This window comes from Anabrus simplex, chromosome 6 (assembly GCF_040414725.1).
Source record: "Anabrus simplex isolate iqAnaSimp1 chromosome 6, ASM4041472v1, whole genome shotgun sequence".
In the NCBI taxonomy this organism is placed as follows: domain Eukaryota; kingdom Metazoa; phylum Arthropoda; class Insecta; order Orthoptera; family Tettigoniidae; genus Anabrus; species Anabrus simplex.
The window spans coordinates 77,481,060-77,507,385 of NC_090270.1; the positions used below are offsets into that span (position 1 = coordinate 77,481,060).

General features: G+C 42.5%; 1 protein-coding gene across 2 annotated transcripts in view; it reads left to right on the plus strand.

Moving 5' to 3' along the window:
• Positions 1-26,326, plus strand: part of LOC136876135 (G protein-activated inward rectifier potassium channel 4) — a 355,451-nt gene that overhangs the window by 218,132 nt on the left and 110,993 nt on the right. For both annotated transcript variants that reach the window (XM_067149835.2, XM_067149833.2), the window contains exons 3-4: positions 14,097-14,289; positions 22,326-22,562. In XM_067149835.2, the coding sequence (XP_067005936.1) occupies positions 14,097-14,289; positions 22,326-22,562 (430 nt within the window). The remainder of the gene's footprint in view (positions 1-14,096; positions 14,290-22,325; positions 22,563-26,326) is intronic.

A 26,326-nucleotide genomic window follows, 5' to 3' on the forward strand; every position in this document is an offset into this window, starting at 1 on the left:
AGGTAGTTTCCCGTTGCTTTCTTCGCCGAACCAAACGATGCTGTTACATATCAGTCTGCCAAGCCCAACGAAATGTACTCACCAACTGACCCGACGAGCGAAATATTCACACGATGTAAGGAAAGGTATTACCGGCAACGCTCATACCACAATCACTTTTATTGTGCCAAAGCCAAGGATAAGACTGATACAGATCTATATTATTCAATATACTCTATTTTAAAAATACGAATATTGATGTAATACTTTCAGAAATAATAATGAAACTTTAATCGTGGCATTTCTACCATTTTTAATGTTTGTCTCCGCCTTTTATGAATAGCCGGTCCATCGATCTGAACTTTATCCTGCCTAAGCTGTTTTCGACTTGCCTAGCGAAGGTTCAGTAGTGGGGTGCATGTATCACGGGCCCACGTAGAAACTAAGAATAAAAATAACAGTGACAAAATCGTCTTTTTTTTCCCTGCAATTGGATTTACGTCGCGCCGATATAGATAGGTCTTATGGCGACGATGAGATAGGAGAGGGCTTGGAGTGCGAAGGAAGCGGCCGTGGCTTTCATTAAGGTACAGGTCCAGCATTTGCTTGGTGTGAAAACTGGAAACCATGGAAAACAATTTTCACGGTTGCCAACATTGGTGTTCGAACCCACTATCTCCCGAATGTTAGTTCACAGCTGCGTGATCCAAACCGCACGGCCAACTCGCTCGGTGAGACAAATGTGTTTATGACTCTAAGAAACAACATCTGTATTAATAAAAATAGTTTTCAAAACTGGAAATGAAATTATCATTGAACATTTCGTAAAAGATGAGAAAACGTGAACTTGCAAGTGTCATTTCTGTCCGCGGCTTCATGCCGTACATCGTAATAATAATAATAATAATAATAATAATAATAATAATAATAATAATAATAATAATAATAATAATAATTTTATTGGCTTTACTTTCCACTTACTATTTTTACGGTTTCCGGAGACGCCGAGGTGCCGTAATTTAGTCCCGCAAGAGTTATTTTACGTGCCAGTAAATCTACCGCCGACACGAAGCTGACGTATCTGAGCACCTTCAAATACTACCGGACTGAGCCAGTTGAGGCGGTTGCAGTGTAGACTTCGGCTTACAAGTGGCCACGGCTAGCTCGTGGTCAGACAGCTCTGCACTCAGACCGGCCAACCGAGCAGAGGAAGGGTGGTCACGGTTCTACCGTGGCTCTACGGCTCTGCATTCGGAAATGGAGGTGGGCTGGTCTCCACCGTTGGCTGTCTTGAGAATGGTTTTCCATTCTCCTGCCAGGATCGAACATGCCAAGTTGGGGTGAGAAGGCCTGAGCCACTCAGCCCGGCACCGTACATCGTAGCAAATATAGGATGGTCAGAAGTAAGGAAAACAGCGTATTTTTTGCTAGTTGCTTTACGTCGCACCGACACAGATAGGTCTTATGGCGACGATGGGATAGGAAAGGTCTAGGTGTGGGAAGGAAGCGGCCGTGGCCTTAATTAAGGTACAGCCCCAGCATTTGCCTGGTGTGAAAACAGGGTATATGAACTTTAGAGTGTTCGTCAAACTGATAAATAATTTCAAAAAAAAAAGAGAGGATATCTCGCAACTTTGTCATTTTATCAGCTGCAGAAGTTAGCCAATCAGATCGATTCGCGAGTGAATTCAAACTGGCTTTGCGAGGCGGTGTTGCTAAATCTGCCGTCGGCGGTTGCAGTGTAGACTTCGGCTTACAAGTGGCCACGGCTAGCTCGTGGTCAGACAGCTCTGCACTCAGACCGGCCAACCGAGCAGAGGAAGGGTGGTCACGGTTCTACCGTGGCTCTACGGCTCTGCATTCGGAAATGGAGGTGGGCTGGTCTCCACCGTTGGCTGTCTTGAGAATGGTTTTCCATTCTCCTGCCTTAAGGCGAATGCTTGGACAGTTCCCAGTATAGGCCACGGCCACCAACCCCCTCACCTTCTCCGAGCATCTCCTTCAATGTAACAAATCTCCCTACCTGAGAGACGGCGCCACCGTCTAAGAGGCCCGCCTCCCCCCTTCAGGGGAGGAATGAAGACATTTTGGTGGTAGTAGTAAATCTGCGCGTGGCTTAAGACCGGCTTGAGAACACCAATCGAAGAAGGCTTGCATTGCAGTGTAAGTCCAAATCCACGCTACACATGCCACATAACTACTTAACGATTTTCGCAAATGAGCGATCACCTAGCACTACCGATGACGAGAAATCACCTTCAAACACAAACACACCGAGGGTCAGGCGGTGTCACCATAGCGTACGTACTTTGCTAATAGTGTGATCGTGTCATCTCGGAGGTTCGTTTTATTTCTTCGATTGGTATTTTCAACCCGGTCGTAAGCCACGTGCAGATTCAGCAGCAAGGCCACACAAAGCCCATTTGAATTTGCCCACGAAGCGATCTGATTGGCTAAGATATATATATCGTATGGTTGTACAAATACACAAAAGTTTACAAATAATCAAATGAAAATATCCAAATTTGACAACCATTCCAGAGCGCATGGTGTCACTTGGTGTAGAGTTTTGAGACCACCGTCAAATGCATGAAGTGGGCACTCGTGAACAATGTGTTGTACGGTTTGGTCCAACACTCCACAGTCACAGGCAGCAGATGTACGGAAATCCCATTTCTTTAAGGTGTGACCACACTTCCCTTGACCCGTTCTAATGCGGTTCAGCTTCGACCAGGTTTGGCGTGGTAGTTGGAATCCCTCTGCCTTCTTTGTAGGATCTTCAATGAGGTGAGGATTGTTGGGTGGATGTTTGTTCGCACGTTGTTGCCACTTGGGAGGTCATGTCGAAAGAATTGATACCTTCTAAATCAACCCAGGGTGGCTTGCGTGATTTCAAACGTATTGTTGGTGGATCTTGCAGGGCATCATACAACGGAGTGTTCTTATGGGAGGTGATCTTCTTGAGTAAGCTTACCTTACCTGCTTTCCTTCTTAGATCTTGCGGAGCGATATTAGCTAGGACTGGTAGCCACTGTGTAGGAGTAGATCTAACAGTACCAGTGATAACTCTCATGTAGTGATGGGACATTCGATTCATTTTACTGAATCGATTCATTTGATTCCGTTCACGTTACTGAATCGATACAGTGATCCGATTCATGGCACATTAGAGTCACCGCTCCTACTGCATCTGTGTAGTATGTAATGGTAATGTAAGCATTCATTGTTCGCAACTGCCATCTGGTCTTCATACTATGAACTCCTTTCTTAGAAAAAATGCTAGTCACTCTAATACATCGAATGTTTCCGACGACATAGGATGGGAAAGGTCCTGGATTAGGAAGGTAGCAGCTATGGCCTTAATTAAGGTACAGTCCCAGGATTTCCTGGTATAGGCCTAAAAATGGGGAAACTACGAAAAACATATTAATGGCTGACGACGGTGGGATTCGAACCCACCATCCCTCGAATGCAAGCACATAGCCACGCGATACTAACCGCACATCCAACTCGCTCAGTCATTTTTGAAAATATGTACTGTATTTTTTCTATCAGCAGAGGATTTTTTAAATCGTCATATTTTGTATAGGCTACCCGAGATGTACAGTAGCCCAATGGTTTTCTGATTAAACATATTGTTGGTTAAGTTACTACGTCAGTCGGCTCACTTACTGTCCACATATTATTGACGTCTTGTGCAACGATGTGTCATACGAACTGAGACAATACTGAGCCGTTCTTCCCATTATAAAACAGGTACTTTTGAGTAGTCATGAGCATGACTCATGGTCATAGGGCAGGCTAGAGTCGAGTTTAATTAATTGTCAAATGTCAACTAAGTCATAATACTAAGAATCATTGAACTAATAAATAGTATAACCTAAGAGCCTACCTACTTACTAGCTACTTTAGAAATATGTTTTGACTACCTTTTTAACACTGAAAATAAATCCATCTATTATTTAAACCTCCCTGTAAGAAGAGGACAGTGAATGCAAGTGGGTGTTATTTTCAAATGAGCTGAGCTCGCGAGTCCATTTAGCGTACGATTCATTCAGTGTACCGTGGCCCTGTATGTATTGCTTCAGAGGAAGCCCGGCTCTCTGCCAGTGTCCACTGTCCAGTGTGCCGATAAGGAGCCGTGTGTATCTTGTGTCTCAATGAGCCGTGCTCGTTCACGATTCTTTCGGTGTGCTATGGCTCACTGTATGTCTCGCTGTAGCGGAAGCTCGGCTCTCCGCCACCCGTCAGTGTCCAGTGAGCCTATAGGGAGCCGTGTGTATCTTGTGTCTCACTGAGCCGCGCTCGTTCACGATTCTTTCGGTGTGCTATGGCTCACTGTATGTCTCGCTGTAGCGGAAGCTCGGCTCTCCGCCACCCGTCAGTGTCCAGTGAGCCTATAGGGAGCCGTGTGTATCTTGTGTCTCAATGAGCCGTGCTCGTTCACGATTCTTTCGGTGTGCTATGGCTCACTGTATGTCTCGCTGTAGCGGAAGCTCGGCTCTCCGCCACCCGTCAGTGTCCAGTGAGCCTATAGGGAGCCGTGTGTATCTTGTGTCTCACTGAGCCGCGCTCGTTCACGATTCTTTCGATGTGCCATGATTCACTGTCTCGCTGCAGCGGAAGCTCGGCTCCCCGTCAACATCCAGTGAGTGCGCCACTCAGCACCGTCCGCTGGGAGAAAGCTGAATCGTGTGCCGTGAGCTCGCCGTTGCTGTGAATCGATTCACTCGGACACTTGAATGAATCGATACACTGCTGCGAATCATGCATTTAGTAGCCAACACTACTCTCATGATCTCACTGAGTTGCACATCAATCTTAGTGGTATGAGCGCTGTTTTCCCACACAGGGGCACAATATTCACCAGCAGAATACACAAGAGCGAGTGCAGCAGAATGTAGAGTATTAGCGTCTGCACCCCAGCTGCTTCCGGCAATCTTGCGGAGTAGATTCACGCTTAAAGCCAAGTTTCTTCGATAACTTGATGCACTGTTGTTTGAATGCTAAGGACCGATCCAGAGTGATTCCAAGACATATTGGATTATATTTACTGACTAATTTCTTCAACTGATAAAATTATAACGGTGCGGTATATCGAATTATTTTATTTAAATTATTTATCAGCATGACCAACCTTCTTTTTCTTTTTTTGCTATTTTGTTTTACGTCGCACCGACACAGACACAGATATGTCTTATGGCGACGATGGGAGAGGAAAGGCCTAGGAAGTGGAAGGAAGCGGCCGTGGCCTTAATTAAGGTACAGCCCCGGCATTTGCCTGGTGTGAAAATGGGAAACCACGGAAAACCATCTTCAGGGCTGCCAACAGTGGGGTTCGAACCCACTATCTCCCGATTACTGGATACTGGCCGCACTTAAGCGACTGCAGCTATCGAGCTCGGTGACCAACCTTCTAACACGCAGCAGTAAGTCAGTTACAATCAAACCTCAGTAAACAACCAAGGGACCAGTTCACACACGGGATACATCCGTTTTATATTTCACATACTAGATCAGTAATTCTCCGTTAGGAGAACAATGTCAACACACTACTGCACAAATGATAACTGAAACACAACGCAAGGAATCCCATAAAAGCTAATTTACGCCGATCTAGACGATGTTTCATCACCAGTGAACTTCGTTTTTCAACCATCATATGTGATTTTTAACGTTTATCGTTTATTCTTAAAAAAACAGCAACATAGTTTATAATAAGAGCTCACCCTGATATGAAAAACTGATTTTATCATAAACAGTCTAATACAATCGAGCGTAGATACATTGGACAACGATTTTTAAGAACATCTAATTACTATATATTATTTTTAACATTTCAAGCAGTTGTAATGATCAATTTTTGTTTTAATAGACACAAATAATCTTACTGATTATTTTTAAAGTGTTAAATTCATATATTTTTATCAATGTATGTTAGACATTATTTTGTGATACACGACAGGATCAGGGCCCTGACCCACCAATGATTTATGTTACCTATTGCTGATGATGCTCACTAAGATCGAATGAAACATGTCCAATTTGTAATTAAAATGGTTTCATCCTAATTATAAGGATTCTGCGTATTGGAAAGGTGGTTTTTTTAAATATAATAATTTATTACTCTGAACTCCAATACGGTTGCAAAATGAGATTTATAATTTGTAATTCTAACGCTCATATACCCGGTTCATGTTGTTTCTGACCATCCTGTACGGCGCGTAAGCTAGAATCTCCGTACGAACATATTACACTGTACTTTATGGAAATGAATACGAATCCTAAATCGTCTAAATTCGGTATTTACTTTCATAACTGAATACATCCCTCGCACCGATACGTACAAACAAACATCCTTAATCACTTTTGCCGGCAGTCGTGGAGAGGCAGGAATTGCGTGTGAACTGCACTTCATATGCATTTGTGCCGCTATCAATTTTCTGCTAAAGGGCGTTTCCCTCGGCGATTTTCGTTTTATATTAAGTTAGCACAAAGTCGTAAGTGACTATTTCCATACAGAGCTTTAAGTATGTCAGCCAAGAAGGATGAATAAGTCATGTAATATAAAAGCACGACATAGAGTTAGAGAAAGACAAAATTTTAAGAAAGTAAATAGACAGCAAGTAGAGCTGCGGACGTGTGGTACACAATGTAGATCGATGTTCCGAGGCGAATGACCTAAGTAATTGGAGACAGGCAATATTAAGTTGTGCGGATATTTGAATTCTACGACGATATAAACGTTAGATTATTACGACTAGTAATTGGAAGAAGTAACAAGTAATTTGTAGTCCATGAGTTTTAATAGAGGGCTTTCCTTTATGAGGAATTTACTGCCCGTAGAAATCATTTAGAAATCTTTACGTTAAAATAGAATTTAATTTTAAAATTCCACGTCAATATAATTATATTCTCATCACGGAAATCACTGTCTTCATTTGTCAAACTCTTTAGCTGAATGGTTAACGTTAAGATTTTTTCAAAGGGTCCCCAGTTCGATTACTAGCCGGGACGGCGATTTAATCCCATTTGATTAATTCTTCTGGCTCGGGGACTGGGTATTTGCTTTTGTCCCATCCGTCTCCTCATCATATTCAGACAACACACCTTGCTACCAACTACCACAGGAACACGCAATAGTGATTACATCTCTCCGCATAGATTTGGCGTCAGCAAGGGCATCCGGCCTTAAAACAGTGCAAAGACCACATGTGTAAAGCTCTTCGCACTCGCGACCCCACGAGTGTGAGAAAAGCGGTAGAAGAAGAACTACTTTCTTCCATTTTTTCTCCGCTGTTTTTTCCACATCGTTCTAGTCACGGATGCGATCTGCGCTATAAAATGGGCTTGGCTTAGTTTCACAGTTGGATGCTCCTTCTGCCGCTAAGCCTTTGTCGGGAATGTATTTATTTCGTACTTTATGGTGGTTTCCATTGTAGTGTGTTGTATGTAAATAAAATTTTAACCGGGCGAGTTAGCCGTGCGGTTAGTGGCGCGCAGCTGTGAGCTTGGATCCGGGAGATAGTGGGTTCGAATCCCACTGTCGGCAGCCCAGAAGATGGTTTTCCGTGGTTTCCCGTGTTCACACCAGGATAATGCTGGGGATGTACCTTAATTAAGGCAATGGCCGCTTCCTTCCAACTCCTAGCCCTTTCCTATCCCATCGTCGCCATAAGACCTATCTGTATCGGTGCGACGTAAAGCCACTAGCACAAAATGTTGTGTATTAAGACCAACAGAACATCTCTGACCCTGAGGATTTATTACACGCAGCCCCCGCCTCTGCCCCTCCCCCCCCCCCCTCCTCCCCCCCCGCCACCAATGCTACCACATGCTCCGAAGTTTTAGAAGTGCTTCCGATTTTTGAAACGATTTTGCAAAAAATGCGAAATTAGGTGGAAGTCTTCCGTCCTCACTCCTCAGATAAAAGTAACTTGGCGGAAATTGAGCCTATAATGTATGTACAGGAAAACAAATCGGTTTTAAGAGTAGTTGTGGTGCAAATAATTGTTTTGAAAATGAGTCGTTAACGTGCCAATGGAACGAGTTTCTCGAATGTAGGCAGTTATAAATGCCAACTGCCTGCATTAAGATATCAAGTATACACGACCAGGCATGTTCTAAAAGGACACTTAATGATCAAAGTTTTCAAACTTGGAACCGAGTTTTTTTTCTTTGCTAGTGGCTTAACGTCGCACCGACAGAGATAGGTCTTATGACGACGATGGGACGGGGAAAGCTTAGGAGTTGGAAGGAAGTGGCCGTGGCCTTAATTAAGGTACAGCCCGAGCATTTCCTGGTGTGAAAATGGGAAACCACGGAAAACCATCTTCAGGGCTGCCGACAGTGGGATTCGAACCAATATCTCCCGGATGCAAACTCTCAGCCGCGCGCCCCTAACCGCACGGGCAACTCGCCCGGTAGAACAGTTTCTACGCCTGATGAAAACAGACATCCATAGATGAGAAGAAGCTTAGGTGAATGTATGAAAATTATGAAAGACAATATTTCAATGTTTATTGATAGATTATTTTTAAATTACCGATCGAGTTGGCCGTGAGGTTAGGTTTGCATAGCTGCGAGCTTGCATACGAGAGATGCTGGGTTCGAATCCCACTGTCAGCAACCCTGATTTTCCAATTTTCACAACAGGCTAATGCCGAGGCTGTACCTTAATTAATGCCACGGCCGCTACCTTCGCATTCCGAGCCCTTTCCTGTCCCTACGTCACCGAAAGCCTTCGATGTGTTAGTGCGACGCCAACTATCAAAATGAAATAGTTTTAAAATAGCACTTAAGATTTTTCGTCTGTCAAACACAAATAACAGACAAATTCATGAACTGCTAGTGAATACCTGGAAGAAAGACAGTCGTACTAGTGATTTATAAGCGCATATCGCTTGCGTTCGGCAGATGAAAAACCTTAAAAATTGTATTAACTATGTGAAAACTGAAAAGCATATCTTCCATTTTAACAATATTTTAACATTTTAACAACAGCCCAAAATCACATTGAACTCCTGAAAGAATCTGCGAAATAAGTCGGCCTTCAGATCTCTTTTGAAAAGACAGAATTCAAGACCTGCAATAAATATGCACCAAGATTCATGGAAGCGAAATATGGCAAAATTAAACGAGTATCATAATTTAAGTACCTTGCCAAAACAACTCAGGAAGATGGACTCGAAACAAAAGCCAATGAAATTAGATGCCAAAAGATGGAAACTGCACATCGACTAACCCAAAATATCTATAACAAAAAATGTATCTCCAAGCATACAAAACTGATACACTAGAATACAATCATTAAACCGCAATATATTTATGCATCAGAGAAGCTAATTTTGAATAGGAAAGCAGACATTGAAAAGATTTGGAAAAAGGAACGCAAAATCATAAGAAAAATTCTGGGCCCAAAACTAACCAACGGACAATACCAACTTAGAGGCAGACAGGAAATCAAATAATACATAAATATTCACGGTGATATTAGAAAACGCAGGCTAAGATTCTATCGTTATATGAAAAGAATCCATTCAGACAGACTTACCAAAGAAATTGTTGAATTCTATGAAAATAGGAGTAAGACTAAAAGAGACACAATGAAATGGATTGGCGAAATTAAAACCGATTTGAAACAGGCAGGAATTACACCAGCAGATGTCCAAAACAGGGTAATCTTCTGATCCAAAATTCACAAATGGGAATTTGACCAAGAGAAAATACCAAAGAAGACTGGAACAAGCTGGTCTGAAGACAGAAAGGAAGCCCTCAGTAAAAAAATGAAAGAAATGTAGGCTCAGAGGAAGGCAATTGCTCGCCTCTAAGTACTTTGCATAGTCTTAATGGGCTTATTCCCATATACAGAGTGAACAAAAATGCCGCACTTGGAGGTCGGCATGCGATTCCTCAACCCATTGCAAGACGAAAGTTTCTATAGCCAAATCGGATCTGGTGGTGTTGGAAAATAAATCGAAAAAGAGAAGCTGGCAACACTGTTACACCCTACAGCGCATCGGAATGTAATAAAGAAACGTGCATCATCCCGCTCTAACGTACCCGCCGTCGCAGCTTACTGAGTAGACGGCTGAGTTATCAAACCCACATGCACCATGGAGCTACGGCTCGAATCTACGTCAGGTTGTTTTTTTCATTTGCGTGTGAGACGTCAGATCCCTAGTTCCCGTCGTGTAACTGCGTTTGTAAGCATGACATCGTGTTGTCACATGACAATAGTCGAACACATGACAGTGTGATCCATTCAACTGAATGCATGAGTCGACTAACCACGCAGTGTACAACCATAACTGGTCCTGTCAAGTGCATGTAGGGCGTCTTCCTGATGGAGTACACAAACGGTGAATAGGTGTTGGGTGCATCAGGTTACCAAGCTTCTGCTGCTGCTCGTGAGCATGCAGCACGGTACCCTCAAAGGCCCCATCCCGATAGGAATGTTTTTCGTCGCCTTGAGCAACGCCTGCGAAAAACCGGTAATCTTCGTCCACAAGTAGTGGACAGAGGTCGTCCAAGGACTGGGCGTACTCCACAAACAGAGGACGACATTTTTGAAGCCGTTCACCAATCACCTCGGCGAAGTACCCGTGATATTGCAAGGCAGTTCCAGGTATCTCAAACACTGGTTATTGACGTGTTGCACGACGAAAAACTGCATCCCTATCATTACACGTTCACTCAACACCAGCGGTCAGAAGACAGCATTCAACGAGTACAGCTCTGTGAATGGTTTTTGCAACAAGTTGAAGATAACGAACATTTTATAAAGAATATGATATTGAGTGACGAATGTAGCTTCACTCGGGAAGGTATTTTCAAACATCACAACAGCCATTATTGGTCTGACCACAACCCACATGTCACATGTCACCCGTCAGGCACGCGTTGGCATCAACCTGTGGGCTGAAATCGTGGGAGGAGTGATTTTAGGCCCTTACCTATTGCCGGACAAGTTGAATGCGCCCCACTATCGGGCCTGACGCTTTAGAAAACGTTCCACTTGGTGTTCGGCGACAGCTATGGTTTTAGCATGATTGTGCACCACCACACTTTGAAATGTCTGTGCGTAACTAGTTAAATGAAGCGTTTCCAGCGAAATGGATTGGTCGTGGAGGTCCAATGTTCTGGCCTCCACGTTCCCCGGACCCTAATCCACTAGATTTTTATTTGTGGGGACACTTAAGGGAACATGTTTATAGTACTCCTTCCGTGGATGTACATGACCTAATAGCTCACGTGCATGCTGCATCAGCAATAGTAGATGCAGGTTGGTTGCGTAGGGTCCGGCCAAGTATGCTTCAGCGAGTGGTGAAGTGTTTGCAAATGCAAGGTGGTCGCTTTGAATATCTGCTGTGAGTGAACGTTGCTCGTAAGTGTACGTACCGGCTCTGTGAAGATAAGACTGGACGTCACACGTACACTATGGAATTATTCTGCGTCGCATAATGGGCAATCCAGTGTAGCCTACCTACTGTAATGCATTGTGTTTCCTTGTACCGCACTGGATAGAAACGATGTTACTGTGTCCACTATTATGTTCTACGTATTGCCATGGACGAAACAAAGTGGTTGTTTACGTCTGTAAGAAGTTCATGTTATGTTTGAATGTTTAAATAAAGGTGACTGTAACGGTAAGACAGAACATAGTGTATTGCATAGTGGAGGTGTACATTGGATACATTTTGATATATTAACTGAAAAAAATTAGCGCGAACGCGACTCGAACATCGGCGCGTCCGCACAACCGGCATTTATGACATTACCTCGTCTCACTGAGCTAATGAGACAGCTCCGGCAGAGCGCCGAGTTCATGTGACCTGTGCTTGGCCGCGCTGCACACCGTTACAGCGTTGCCAGAGCCTCGTTTCTTAACTCGCATTTCTATTAAACCTATTGGTGGGACTAGGTTGTGCAAGATAAACTTTTGTCGTGAATTTCGATGAGGAACAGCATGCCAACCTCCACGTGCGGCATGTTTTGTTCACCCTGTATATTAGGAGATATATCGTACTAAAGTTTGTGTGATTTTTAAGTTCTAAAATTTTGGACTTAAAAATCCCTAATACTTGAAACAAATTCTGCAATCAAAAATTCCATGCGCATGTTTCTTAATATAGCTGTGATACATATCATCATCATCATCTGTTTACCCTCCAGGTTCGGCTTTTCCCTCGGACTCAGCGAGGGATCCTACCTCTACCGCCTCAAAGGCAGTGTCCTGGAGCTTCAGACTCTTGGTCGGGGGATACAACTGGGGAGTATGACCAGTACCTCGCCCAGGCGGCCTCACCTGCTATGGTGAACAGGGGCCTTGTAGGGGGATGGGAAGATTGGAAGGGATAGGCAAGGATGAGGGAAGGAAGCGGCCGTGGCCTTAAGTTAGGTACCATCCCGGCATTCGCCTGGAGGTGAAGTGGGAACCACGGAAAACCACTTCGAGGATGGCTGAGGTGGGAATCGAACCCACCTCTACTCAGTTGACCTCCCGAGGCTGAGTGGACCCCGTTCCAGCCCTCGTACCACTTTTCAAATTTCGTGGCAGAGCCGGGAATCGAACCCGGACCTCCGGGGGTGGCAGCTAATCACGCTAACCACTACACCACAGAGGCGGCTGTGATACATATACCATACATATTTTATTACATCTTCTTCTTCTTAATCTGTTTCCCTCCAGGGTTGACTCTTCCCTCGGACTCAGCGAGCGTGAGACATTGAGTCGGGAGATACAACTGGGGAGAATGACCAGTACCTCGCCCAGGCGGCCTCACCTGCTATGCTGAACAGGGGCCTTCGTGGGGGGTGGGGAGATTGGAAGGGATAGACAAGGAAGAGGGAAGGAAGCGGCCGTGGCCTTAAGTTAGGTACCATCCCGGCATTTGCCTGGAGGAGAAGTAGGAAACCACAGAAAACCACTTCCGGGATGGCTAAAGTGGGAATCGAACCCACCTCTACTCAGTTGATTTTATTACATTTGATAGAATATTATGGAGGAAAATGGGATTTAAATGTAAAATTACAATTGGCAAACAGAGTATTGTTATAATGATAAATTGTTTGAAATCAGCGGAATAACTTCGTGACAAGTAAAAAGAAAACTCAATCCTTTCAATTTCAGCCATAAAAAAATCACCAAAATTACCAAACATCTATTTTTATCTCCGGAGTGTGGCCTTAGCGGGATTTCTATGGCACGTCATGTTTTCATTCTGATATCTTCTTACAAATGTAAGTAAAATTAAGCCCTTGCGAACACGATGATACTTTTTTATAGGTCACATAATTTACTGTATTTTATCATTAAATCATATTTGGCCAATAAGATAATATAAAAGCATATATTTTTTATATTATAATTGAATCGTGCGGTGGAAAGAACTACAGTATGTCCATTTTAGGTCATTTTCTTCCACTATATGAAACTGGCCAAGGTGCACCTTGCTGTAGTCAAATGAACAATGTCCGCTGTTTTTTACGCCGGAAATACGAGGAAGCGTACAGTACTTTTGTTTAAATTCAGTTTTTTCCCCTTCCCCTAAAAAGTGAGGAAAAGTGATCTAACTCCTTTCTCCAACGAACTTTACTTGTTTCAGCAACTCGCCGAATATAATTGACGTGTGCTGTGTTGATAATGCCACGTGTTTTTCTTTGTGTTTCGTTAGTTTCGATCTCCTTTCCTTAGAACATTTTGGTGGTTAAACTAATTTTGAAAGTAGCAGAACTCGGGAGCAGTAAGTTGTCAAAATAGGAAGGATAGAGTAATGTTAGGAACATGATCAGTTTGCCGCTGTCCTGCTGCCTGAATATAAAAAGAAGGCTCATGAGCAATTTTTAATAATATTTAGTCCTAATATCTGTTGTGCCACATTTCCAATGTTTTCATGCTATATTTAGGTATTTTTAGGCCATAAGTGCACACATATTTCCAGAGACTTAGGTCATAGAAATCTGTACCCTATAGTTATTATTTGTTAATTTCTTGAGTTGTAGATTCATTTCGAATACTTTTTTCATGGCATTTCACTGCGAATTACTTCAAGGCTTTTAAAATTGCGGTATGTTTTTCTGTCTACGTCTTCTATTAAGTTCACATCTTCCTGCAGGTAACCAAAGAGGGTGAGGTACTGCCCTACTACCAGCAGGAGCTGAGGGTAGGTGGCGATGGAGAGGAGGACAAAATCTTCTTCATCTGGCCAACAACCATCGTCCACAGGATAGACATGACGAGTCCCCTCTATCCCTTCTCTGCAGCTGAACTTTGCAGAGAACGCTTCGAGATCGTCGTCATACTGGAAGGTAATGTGCTAATACTACATTTCGTCATTGCGCCTCGAAATTCCGCTATGTGGCAATGTTGAGGTGAGAAATACTGACCCGCAACACATGTATCACTTAGAACGAAAATTCGTTGATAAAGTTCATTATATACTGAACCTTAGATGACAGAACATTTCTGGTCAAAGTTCTAACCAGAAATATTATCACATAGCGGTTTTACTAGGCGCAATTACGATTTCTATTCACTGAATTTATATATAGGAATAGCACCCAGGAAGATACTAAAGTATTCTTAAAAATGGAGAGAGGATTTCACATTATTCTCATTGATTTATGGCCCAGTTTTATGAGCGGATGCCCTTATTGACGCCAATCCTGGGGAGGAGTGTATTACTATTCTGTGGTTCTGTGGTGGCAAAGTGTGGTGTATTGTATGTAGATGAAGAGAAGTTTACTAAAACGACCACAAACATCCAGTCCATGAGCCAGAAGAATTATCCATACTCGGTTAAAATCACACGATCGTTCGAGAATCGAAGCCTGGGCCCTCAGAATCCAAAGCTATTCAGCCAAGGAACACGATAATGGAACAAGTATATTGAACTTAGGAAAGGAATTCGAAAATCTGCAAGGAAGATGAGATCATCTTCCTTGAAGATTCATAGACAGCAATTTCACAAAAAGACCGAGGAAACATATTTAAGACTATCGAGAACTTGTCAATGAAAGAATCAATACTGTTAATATAAATAACAGAATAGAAGAAACCGGTAGCTATGAACATATGATAACGATACTGTATAGGCTTTTGACACGGCATAAGCCCAAAAGCCTATACAGTATCAAGTCTTTAAGTACGGCCCGTGAAAAACATTAATGACAACATAAGATAACATTTGCCCGGAAGAAATAATCTTCAAATTATAGCTTTTAGTTTTTTGATGTGAAAGAGGCAGTACATTATGTGTAGTAGTTCTAGCAGGACACTCGTACATGAATGACCTTTGTATGAAGATGGTAATGGCGACTATTGCTGTTTCATGATCCCTAACATCTGTGTCATCGACTCAGTAACATTTGGATCAGATGCATAGTTCAAATACTACTCTGCTACTTCCCGTTACGGGACTGGGACACTCTTGTCAGCAGCCTCGTATACGTATTGTCTACTAGCAGTAACTATGCACTTCGCTACGTATTTCAAGTAAGGAGTTAAATAAATATTTCCAATGGATGGTCCGTATTATATAAAACTATTAATAAACAGGTCATCGTGTTCTTCAAATTAAAAAGCCAAAACACTTCACATTCATGAAGATGTAAGAAAATTCTTATAGATTAATTTAGGATTCGCAATACGTAAGTGTCAACACAGGTGTTTTGTTCCCAACCACATCTATTTTGTACCTATAGAAAATTAGTTTCCTACTGGCTTGAGAAAATGCTTACGTTTGCGCATTTTAAGCTGTTTCGCTTCTGAAACCCAATTTCTAACACCCTGACTCGGCTCCCTCGAAGAGTATTGGGATTTTTCTAGGGATCTTGCAATTACCAGTTTCTTTTGTACCAAATTGTTTAGGATGTCTGGAAGTGTGTAAATAATTCGTATTTTTTCACTTTTATTCCGAACTTTCTACATCGCTACACTTCAACTTCCGTTCATTACCTCATTTATGTCCAGCTCTATGACTAAATCCTGTTGCCTTTTTGCCCAGGGGGTGCAGGGGTTGATTTCCAGCCTAATCGGCGATTTTAACATTTATAGGTTAATTCTGATGGCTCGGGGGCTGGATATGTTTGCCGCCTATATCATTAGAATTCATCATAGGTAGGGCCTTCCACTCACAGACGCGCAAGTCGCTTACATGGGGTCAACTCGAAATACCTGGACCAGGCCTCTTCGGAGGCCACACGCCATTATACCTCCTTTATAACTCGAAAGTTTTCTTGGAGTTTGAGGTGAATGTGGCCTTTCACACATACTACAGATCATCGTTTTGGAAAACTTGATTACCACTGTGTGAAAAAATGCTTAAGCTTCTGTATACTACGCTGGTTTGCTACTGGATCCCAATTTCGAAAAACCTTCTCCCCATCTCGATTGGTCCACTCGGGGAATTTTGGGAATTTTCAGGTTTTGGGTATCACCAGATTTCTGGGACAAAGTTTTAAGTTTCTAAGATGTCTGGAGGTACCTCATACACACCTTTATCGACCACTAAAATTCGACTCGTTTATTAGTATAGAGAAGGTAGGGATAGCGTGCCTGCCTCTTACCTGATGGCTTGGGCTCATTTCCTGGCCAGGTCAAGGATTTTAGCTGGATCTGAGGGCTGGTTCTACTGTAGATCCCCTTAGCCCAGGGATGGCGAACCTATGCCACGCGTATCATTAGGTGACACGCGAACACGATTTCGGTAGCACACCACATGTACATATTAAAATTTTTATGTACGTTTTGTACTATAGACTATATATATCTCGTGCATCGTATAGTTATAGTGTTTCAGGTTTAAGAAATAAATATCGAATATCTAAATTCTAGTTCCATTAGAAAGTGCATTATGGCAACACTACAACACCCATAGGTCCGGAAGTCAAGTGAAATAAATGTCAGATGCAGCCGACGAGCCATTCGCTTACCCATATCAGTGACTTAGTGAAGTTTGGCTTGTGTGTGGTTGCCAGCATCGCGTAATTATTCCTAGCGAGTAACTGTTTATTGTTGTGAATTTTGTAAGACAAATAGTTGCCAAGAAATTATCCCAATTTCGAGATATGGAGAAAGTATCGCACTTTATTTCAAAACCTTATATTGCACAAATGAGTCTATTTATTTTTTTAAGTGGTTAGATATGGACAGTTTAGAAATGAGTTGACTGAATTTTAAGAAAGCATGTATGGGTGAAAAAGTTCGTACAACTTGATGAAGCATTAGTGAAAATCGAGTGTGCTGTTGATGGTGAATACTCTCCCGAGAAGCCGGAGAACTTAATACTTGAATAGTAGAACCGTCTCCCACAAAAGTTTTCGGCCATGAAGAAACTTGCTACAGCGCTACTTACTTTGTTTGGGTCATCATACGCCTGCAAGCAAATATTTTCTACAATGAACGTTGTGAAGACAAGTTATGAACCTAACATAAATGACAAAGCTACTAAGTATTTTTGCGGTATTGCAAAATACGACCATGAAACATGCAATCACATGTATTTTGTATTTTACAATATATATGTAATATCATATTATGAAACACAATTTAGAAATAGGGATGGAAGTCAGTGGTGGCGGTGGTGAGTAGGGGCGGGGATTGTATCCATTACAAACGAAAATAACAAGTGGCACAGTAAACAGATGAGACCTAAAATGGCACACTAGCTGGAAAAGTTTCGCCATCCCTGCCTTAGCCTATGTGATTACAATTGAGGAGCTATCTGACGGTGAGGTAGATAGCGGCCCCGGTGTAGAAAATCAAGAATAACGACCGAGAAGATTCATTGTGCCGACCACAAAACACCTCGTAAACACTAGGCCTTCGGGCTGAGCAGCGGTCGAAGGGCCGGGCTGAGTGGTTCAGACGGTTGAGACGCTGGCCTTCTGACCCCAACTTGGCAGGTTCGATGCTGGCTGAGTCCGATGGTATTTGAAGAAGCTCAAATACGTCAGCCTCGTGTTGGTAGATTTACTGGCACGTTAAAGAACTCCTGCGGGACTAAATTCCGGCAACTCGGTGTCTCCGAATACCGTCAAAAGTAGTTAATGGGACGTAAAGCTAATCGGTTACAAGGGCCTTCCAGGCTGTTCCACCATGAGGTTTGGTTTTGGTGTTTAGATGCAGATACATCGTCGATGAGGTTGTAGTTCCTGTGAGTGGATTTATAGTTCATTGCGGCCCGGAGTTTTGACCCATGAATTAGGTTTCATTTCTGCGTGCATCGGGAGTCGAAGGAGAAAACGATGGCCTTCTTCTACTTTTTCTTCATCTACGACATTTTCCCCACAGCTGTGGGGTCGCGGGGGTGAACTTTGTCACACATACATGTGAATTTGGCCCTGTTTTACGGCTGGATACCCTTCCTGACGCCAACCATATTGAGGGGCATAATCACTATTGTGTGTTTCTGTGATGTTTGATAGAGTGATGTGTGTGAAGAGGGAAGTGTTGAAACAATCACAAATACCGACCCGGTCGTGAATCGAACCCGAGACCCTCTGGACCGAAGGCCTCAATGCTAACCATTTGGCCTAGGAGTCGGACGAAGGAGAAAACTATAGTGATTGTGATTATTTATTTAGTGTATGGCTGTTAGTGCCGGGAGTGTCCGAGGACATGTTCGGTTCGCCTGGTATAGGTATTTCTATTTGACGGCCATGGGCGACCTGCAAGTCTGGGTGTGAGGAGATGATGATGATGATGTAGGGAGAGGCTGAAACGTGGGTCACACCAATCTCGTTTATTTTAATAATAATAATAATAATAATAATAATAATAATAATAATAATAATAATAATAATAATAATAATAATGGACTGAGTAATTCAGACGGCAAAGCAGCTACCTTCAGAGCCCAGCATAGCAGGTTCGATCGTGGCTCAGGCCGATGGTATTTGAAACCCCAAACCCCATGGCACTACAGCTCTTGAAGGGCCTTGGCGTACCAAGAGACCGCTGCTCAGCCCGAAGGCCTGCAGATTACGAGGTGTCGTGTGGTCAGCACGACGAATCCTCTCGGCCGTTATTCTTGGCTATTTAGACCGGGATGGTATTTGAAGTTATTCGAATACTGTACGTCAGCCTTGTCCTTCACCCAAGTAATCACTATTGTGTGTTTCTGTGACTTCCAAGACTTGGGTGTCTTAAAGGAATTTCTGCGGGACAAAACTTAGGAAGAATCCAACCCACCAACTTGGACCCAGAATGCCAGCGCTCTAACTGTCTAAACCACTCAAACCGGCACTTAAGGTCTTGAAAAGAGACATGGGGAGAGAAGCGCAAAGTGAAATATTTTATGTCCGGTTATGAGTTGCGTGATAATTATCTAAAGCGACATAACTCATTTATATTGCAAAATTCCCCTTGAGCTCTCTTACATTCTTTGACCTTTCAAAGCACGTTCCTCATTTATATTCCAAAGCGCGTGAATTAAATTATTTTCTCGGGGCATTAAGAACTATTAAAATCTATTTAAAATTGAAATTATTCGTAAAATATCAATATCAGTATGAAACCAAAGTGGAGAGCTATTACAACCTACTTATTCCAGATATTATCATTAAAATTTGCTTTTATACATAAATGTTTATTCTCTCCATTTGCATACCACGTGGGCAGCTTTGGTTTTTATGTTCTCTTCAATATCCTGAGATATTAAGCGGCTCACCTTGACAGAGACGTTTCAGGTATTCCAGCCTACATTAAAAATTACTCAGTCACAAAATTGGCGTGAATTAATTATTTTCCACCTGTTGTTGACAGCAGTTTTTACATTTAAGTACGTTCACGTCAATTAAAAACGAGTCTTAATCTCGTTGGAATAACATCGCGTTTATTTATATATGATACATGTTTTTTTAACATCGATTTGTATTTCCAAAGGTGTGGCAGCTAATGGTTGTAATCTCGGTAGGGAATCTCTGTTGTACATCTCCTTGATGCTATCACGTCTAATGTCATGTCTTATGAGATCATGAAGGACTTGGGTGAGCTTTGAGGTACAGCACGTAAGAAGGAAGTAGTGGAAGGGAACACACAAGTGACAGATCAAGACATGCAGTATACCGGGTGTCATTAAATAGAGAGAGTTTCTCTCATCGTTTGGCCGGCAGGCGCGCCCATCTGCCTCCCGTTGACTCATCACTGCCCGCTCCGCAGTATAGCAATAAGAATAGCACTTCGCTCACTTTACTCGTGCATGACATGAGATAACAATTGAAATTTTAAAAATTAGTAATTAAGAATTATGAAAGTAAGCTCGTACCTTATGACAGGAGATGTTGGAAATGTTCTCCTGCACCCACACATTTCAATTGTAACATTTTCGTAGCGCGCCATGCTGAGCTGTTCGAAACCCCGGCTTTTCATCCGAGTCGTCTTAGGAAATTTGTTGGCGTATGATCTGATCTTTCTGCGATTTCATTTACTTTTTACCTCGTTAAGTACACGTTTTTTACCACGAAATAAAAAACATACGCCTCAACCCAGGATCGACCCCTCGACCTCCTGCATGCTAACCCAAAACTCTATCCATTGCACCAACTGTGCAGCACGACTAATATGTTACCCTACATGCGGTTACAGTGTTGCCAGATTGCCCCCCTTTAACGTCCTTTTTCTACCGGATATACTCGCAGGAGGAACTTTTGTGAGAGACTTTTCTTTTAATTGCTGGCATGTGAGAAGTCGCGCTGGGACGCCCGAGTGCGCGAATTTCGGTTCACCATGTATATTACATGTACATATGCCGCAAGCCAATAAGAATACACAAAGGGTAAGTCTGCAAACCACCGGGCAATTTGGCCGTGCGTTTAGGGGCGCGCAGCCGTGAGCTTGCATCTGATAGATAGTGGGTTCGAACCCCATTGTTGGCAGCCCTGAAGATGGTTTTCCGTGGTTCCCCGGTATACTGCATGGCTTTACCTTCTTTAAGGCCACGGCCACTTCCTTCCCACTCCTACGCCTTTCCTATCCCATCGTTTCCATGAAATGAAATGGCGTATGGCTTTTAGTGCCGGGAGTGTCCGAGAACATGTTCGGCTCGCCAGGTGCAGATCTTTTGATTTGACTCCCGCAGGCGACCTGCGCGTCGTGATGAGGATGGAATGATGATGAAGATGACACATACACCCAGCCCCCGTGCCAGCGAAATTAACCAATGATGGTTAAAATTCCCGACCCTGCCGAGAATCGAACCCGGGACCCCTGTGACCAAAGGCCAGCACGCTAACCATTTATCCATGGAGACGGACATCGTTTCCATAAGACGGATGTGTGTCGGTGCGAAGCAAAGCAAATTGTAAAAAAAAAAAAAAAAAGTCCGCAAACTGTACCAAAGTTGTGAGAGTACGAAACTAGACAAGGTTCATTGATAACAAAAATGTCCTTCCATTTCAACTGAACTGATCTTTATAGAGGAGGTAACGTTGCTTTCAATTTCGGAGGAGTTCTTGCAGATTTTTCTTGCTTCGACAAAATGGACGAAATAAGACCGTATTAATAAAATGCTGTGTTCATCATTTCACGCCAAATACATCATTAAATGCGTTATTCGAATATGCCACAATTCTACTTACCTGGTACTACGCAAACAGATTTAAAATCCTACAGGAAAAGAAAATATGCTTCACTTATTCCCGAAAATGTAGCACTAGTGATTTTCACAATGCGGCAGTGGCAGCACGGACAATCTCCCAAGTCACGAAAACATCATGACTACATAGTGCCAACTTGCAAGATTAAGAGTAACTGTGAGGCGTCGTATCACAAGTAGGGTCCCTAAACTCTATGGTTGGCGACACTGAATTGAACCTAACAGTTAGAAAATAACTATAAATCACTACCTTCAGTATTAACAGGGGAGAAAGAGTAATGTTGTACCCTTAGTGTATAGACTTACATGGCAGAAAGTATAGCAATAGCCACAGTAATTATTATTCCTAACTTAGTCTTTACCTCTCCAAAGCGATTACCCAAGTAGGAAAGATCACAATATGAAGATAAAATTGGAATTCAAGAGGACAAACTGGGGCAAATATTCATTTATAGGAAGGGGAGTTAGGGATTGGAATAACTTACCAAGGGAGACGTTCAATAAATTTCCAATTTCTTTGAAATCGTTTAGGAAAAGGCTAGGAAAGCAACAGATAGGGAATCTGCCACCTGGGCGACTGCCCTAAATGCAGATCAGTATTGATTGATTGATTGATTGATTGATTGATTGATTGATTGATTGATTGATTGATTGATTGATTGATTGATTGCTCATTGTTTCCATCTGCTTGTAGCTGAGTTGTTATTGTTTCATTGTTATTCTAATACATTGTCAACATCCTTTCAGGCGTGATCGAGTCCACGGGTATGACGACGCAGGCACGATCGTCGTACCTGCCCAACGAGATTCTGTGGGGGCATCGCTTCGAGCCCCTGGTCACCTTCAAGAAGGAGACCGGAGAGTATGAGGTGGATTATAGCCTCTTCAACAACACTTACGAAGTGAACACACCTACGTGTAGTGCCAAAGCTTTGGATGACCTGAGGACTTTGCAGTCCAACCACAACTCCAACAGCAAAAATGGTGAGTTTCTATCTGCATCTCAGGATAATATTTTAACATGAATTTGCTTTTAGGATGGGGTCTGAGCGTCATCAATTTCCCTAACCATGGCAACCAGTGTTTGTCTATGTATACTTGGTCAGTAGCGTCATATTCTCACTGTGCGCTTGAGAGTTCCTCGTATCTATTGAACCCTATTCTAGTCCTCAGTCCAGAATTAAAATCCTTGAACTGGCTGCTAAACGAACCTTGGTGCTCGGAATAAGAGACAGACCAGAGGCTGGCTAATAATAATGAAAATCCACAGCCTGTTTCCAGTTGTTCGACTGGGTCAGGAATGGGATGAATGAAGCCCCCATCTAGCACCGAGGATAGGAATTGTTCCGGCTGCTGAAGACTATGGCACTCCTCTGGGGCAATGATTAATAAATGGCAGATGAAATGATATTGGAGAGTGTTGCTGGAATGAAACATGACAGGAAAAACCGGAGTACCCGGAGAAAAACCCGTCCTACCTCCGCTTTGTCCAGCACAAATCTCACATGGAGTGACCGGGATTTGAACCACGGCATCCAGCGGTGAGAGGCCGGCGCGCTGCCGTCTGAGCCACGAAGGCTTCAGTAATAATAATAATAATAATAATAATAATAATAATAATAATAATAATGGTATGAAAATTAGCCTCTCGAAGACTAAATTGATGTCAGTAGGTAAGAAATTCAACAGAATTGAATGTCAGATTGGTGATACAAAGCTAGAACAGGTCGATAATGTCAAGTATTTAGGTTGTGTGTTCTCCCAGGATGGTAATATAGTAAGCGAGATTGAATTAAGGTGTAGTAAAGCTAATGCAGTGAGCTCGCAGTTGCGATCAACAGTATTCTGTAAGAAGGAAGTCAGCTCCCAGACGAAACTATCTTTACATCGGTCTGTTTTCAGACCAACTCTGCTTTACGGGAGCGAAGGCTGGGTGGACTCAGGATATCTTATTAATAAGTTATAAGTAACAGATATGAAGGTAGCAAGAATGATTGTTGGTACAAACAGATGGGAACAATGGCAGGAGGGTACTCGGAATGAGGATATAAAGGCTAATTTAGGAATGAACTCGATGGATGAAGCTGTACGCATAAACCGGCTTCGGTGGTGGGGTCATGTGAGGCGAATGGAGGAGGATAGATTACCTAGGAGAATAATGGACTCCGTTATGGAGGGTAAGAGAAGTAGAGGGAGACCAAGACGACGATGGTTAGACTCGGTTTCTAACGATTTAAAGATAAGAGGTATAGAAGTAAATGAGGCCACAACACTAGTTGCAAATCGAGGATTGTGGCGACGTTTAGTAAATTCTCAGAGGCTTGCAGACTGAACGCTGAAAGGCATAACAGTCTATGATAATGTATGTATGTATTATAATAATAATAATAATAATAATAATAATAATAATAATAATAATAATAATAATAATAAACGCATGGCATCAGCTACCGTCTGCAGTCATTATTACTTGAAGTCATCCAGGGTGTCTGTGCGTAATTTTCGATGTTCTGTTTCACTCTACCAGGTGGCAGAGTAAACTGGATATCTCTTGGGTAAATTACGGCTGAGTATTAATTAATATGTTAGCATTTACTGCAATCCTAATAATTTTGGATACATGCATTATTTTCCTTCGTACAGTAAGTTTATCTGTTACTACGAGGATGTGTCTGGATTGGTGGCAAGCGGAAGAACCAGACGAATATATATCATAGATTTTAAACCGGAAAACAAGAACGCATTGATCATTAATCCAACTGCACTATTTGAATCGCATTCTGGTAGATTTAGATAAGAAGAGTGTGTATGACCCTACCGTACAGTCTCGTATTATAAAGAAAAATATGAACTGCAAAATATATGTCACAGGCTTGATGGTGGGGGCCCCTGGGGGACAATTTCTAAATTCTTATCCCAGTTTTCGACTTCATTAAGTACAGAACAACGTATTTTGACTTTCCTCTTCATATTCAGACAACACACTACACAACCAACCACCACAGAAACACGCAATATTGATTACATCCTTCCATAAAAGGTTGGCGTCAGGAAGGGCATCTGGCCGCAAAACAGGGCCAAACCCACATATGTGTGACACAGTTCGCACCCGCGACCCTCAAGTGTGAGAAAAGTGGAAGAAGAAGAAGAAGAAGAAGAAGAAGAAGAAGAAGAAGAAGAAGAAGAAGAAGAAGAAGAACTGTTGACAAACATAGCGATAGCTACCATTCGCGGTTCAATATTAATTTCGAGAAACCGTTTATACAGTCAATAGCATCGTGTGCGTATCTTTTGCTTCTTAATTCCTTTTTGAACTGTATGACATTTCATATTATATGCTCACATGATTTATTACATAGTATTTTTTATAACTTGTTAAGCAGTGATGACAGGTTTCGTATTGAGAAATTAAGTATACTTTATCCTAGTGAAAACCCTATAATTGGGAAATTATAAAATAAAGACACCCCATCTCTAAATTGTAATTTTTAAAATTAATAAAACTAAGTTCAAGTGCACACATAAGCTGCCCTGAAAGGACGTTATGTTGAGTCCTCAGCTCGAAGGCTCTTGCAATCCCCCTCTCCTTTCCCGAGCTCAACCATCAACTGTCATAGATAGCGTAAGTGTTATTCAAGAGGCGTAGTGGGGAAACAGAGTGAGGTGGTTACCCGTTGCTTTCCTTCTCCGAGCTATGAGCGACACACTCACACTTCTCGTCAGAGAGACTAGCTGCATAAGGCATTACTAGCATCGCTCATACCTCGGTCACTTTCAGTTATTTGAAATCAAGGATGAGACCTTCTCATAGCCTTTTGCAATTACCTGGGGTCGGCACATTGTATGGATTTAGTCCAGGTTGTTTTCTTGTTGGATTTTTTAAAGTTTGACCTACACATATATAGCCTACCTTATGGTGACAATCCGATAGGATAGAATAGGACAGGACTAGGACGCGGAAGGGGACGACCGTGACGTTAATTAAGATAGAATCCCAGCATTTCCCTGACGTGAAAATTAGAAGCCACGGAAGAATCCATCTTCAAAATAAATTTCGAACCTACTATCTCTCGAATGCAAGATCACAGCTACGTATCCCAAACCGCGGAGCCAACTCGCTCGGTTAGCACCCTTTCCTGAGGCTAACCGTATCTGGAGGCATATATACATCATTGCGTGTTTCTGAGGTTGTCGTATGCTAATGAAGATGCGTATTAATATGAACTGAAGTATCCGAACTAGAGGAATTCACCACACAAAGTTAAAATCCCCCCAACCCAGCCGGGAATCGAACCTCGGCTTCTCTGAACTGAAGTCCAGCACTCTGACAATTCAGCCAAAGACGAGACTGAAAAAGGTTTTTAAAAGTGACAGATTTTTTCTAACTCATACCAGAAGGCATAATACACTGTCTCACCAGAACTGGAACTGGGAGGACCTAAAAGGACGTAAATATTCAATTCCATTTAACAACGGCTGAAGGTGTCTCAGTTAGAAAATCGAAATTATACAGGAGGTATTCCGTGATTAATAATAATGATAATAATAATTGTTATTGGATTAACGTCCCACTAACAACTTTTATAGTTTTCAGAGACGCCGAGGTGCCGGAATTTAGTCCCGCAGGAGTTCTTTTACGTGCTAGTAAACCTACCGACACTAGGCTGATGTATTTGAGCACCTTCAAATACCACCGGACTGAGCCGGGATTGAACCTGACAAGTTGGGGTCAGAAGGCCAGCGCCTCA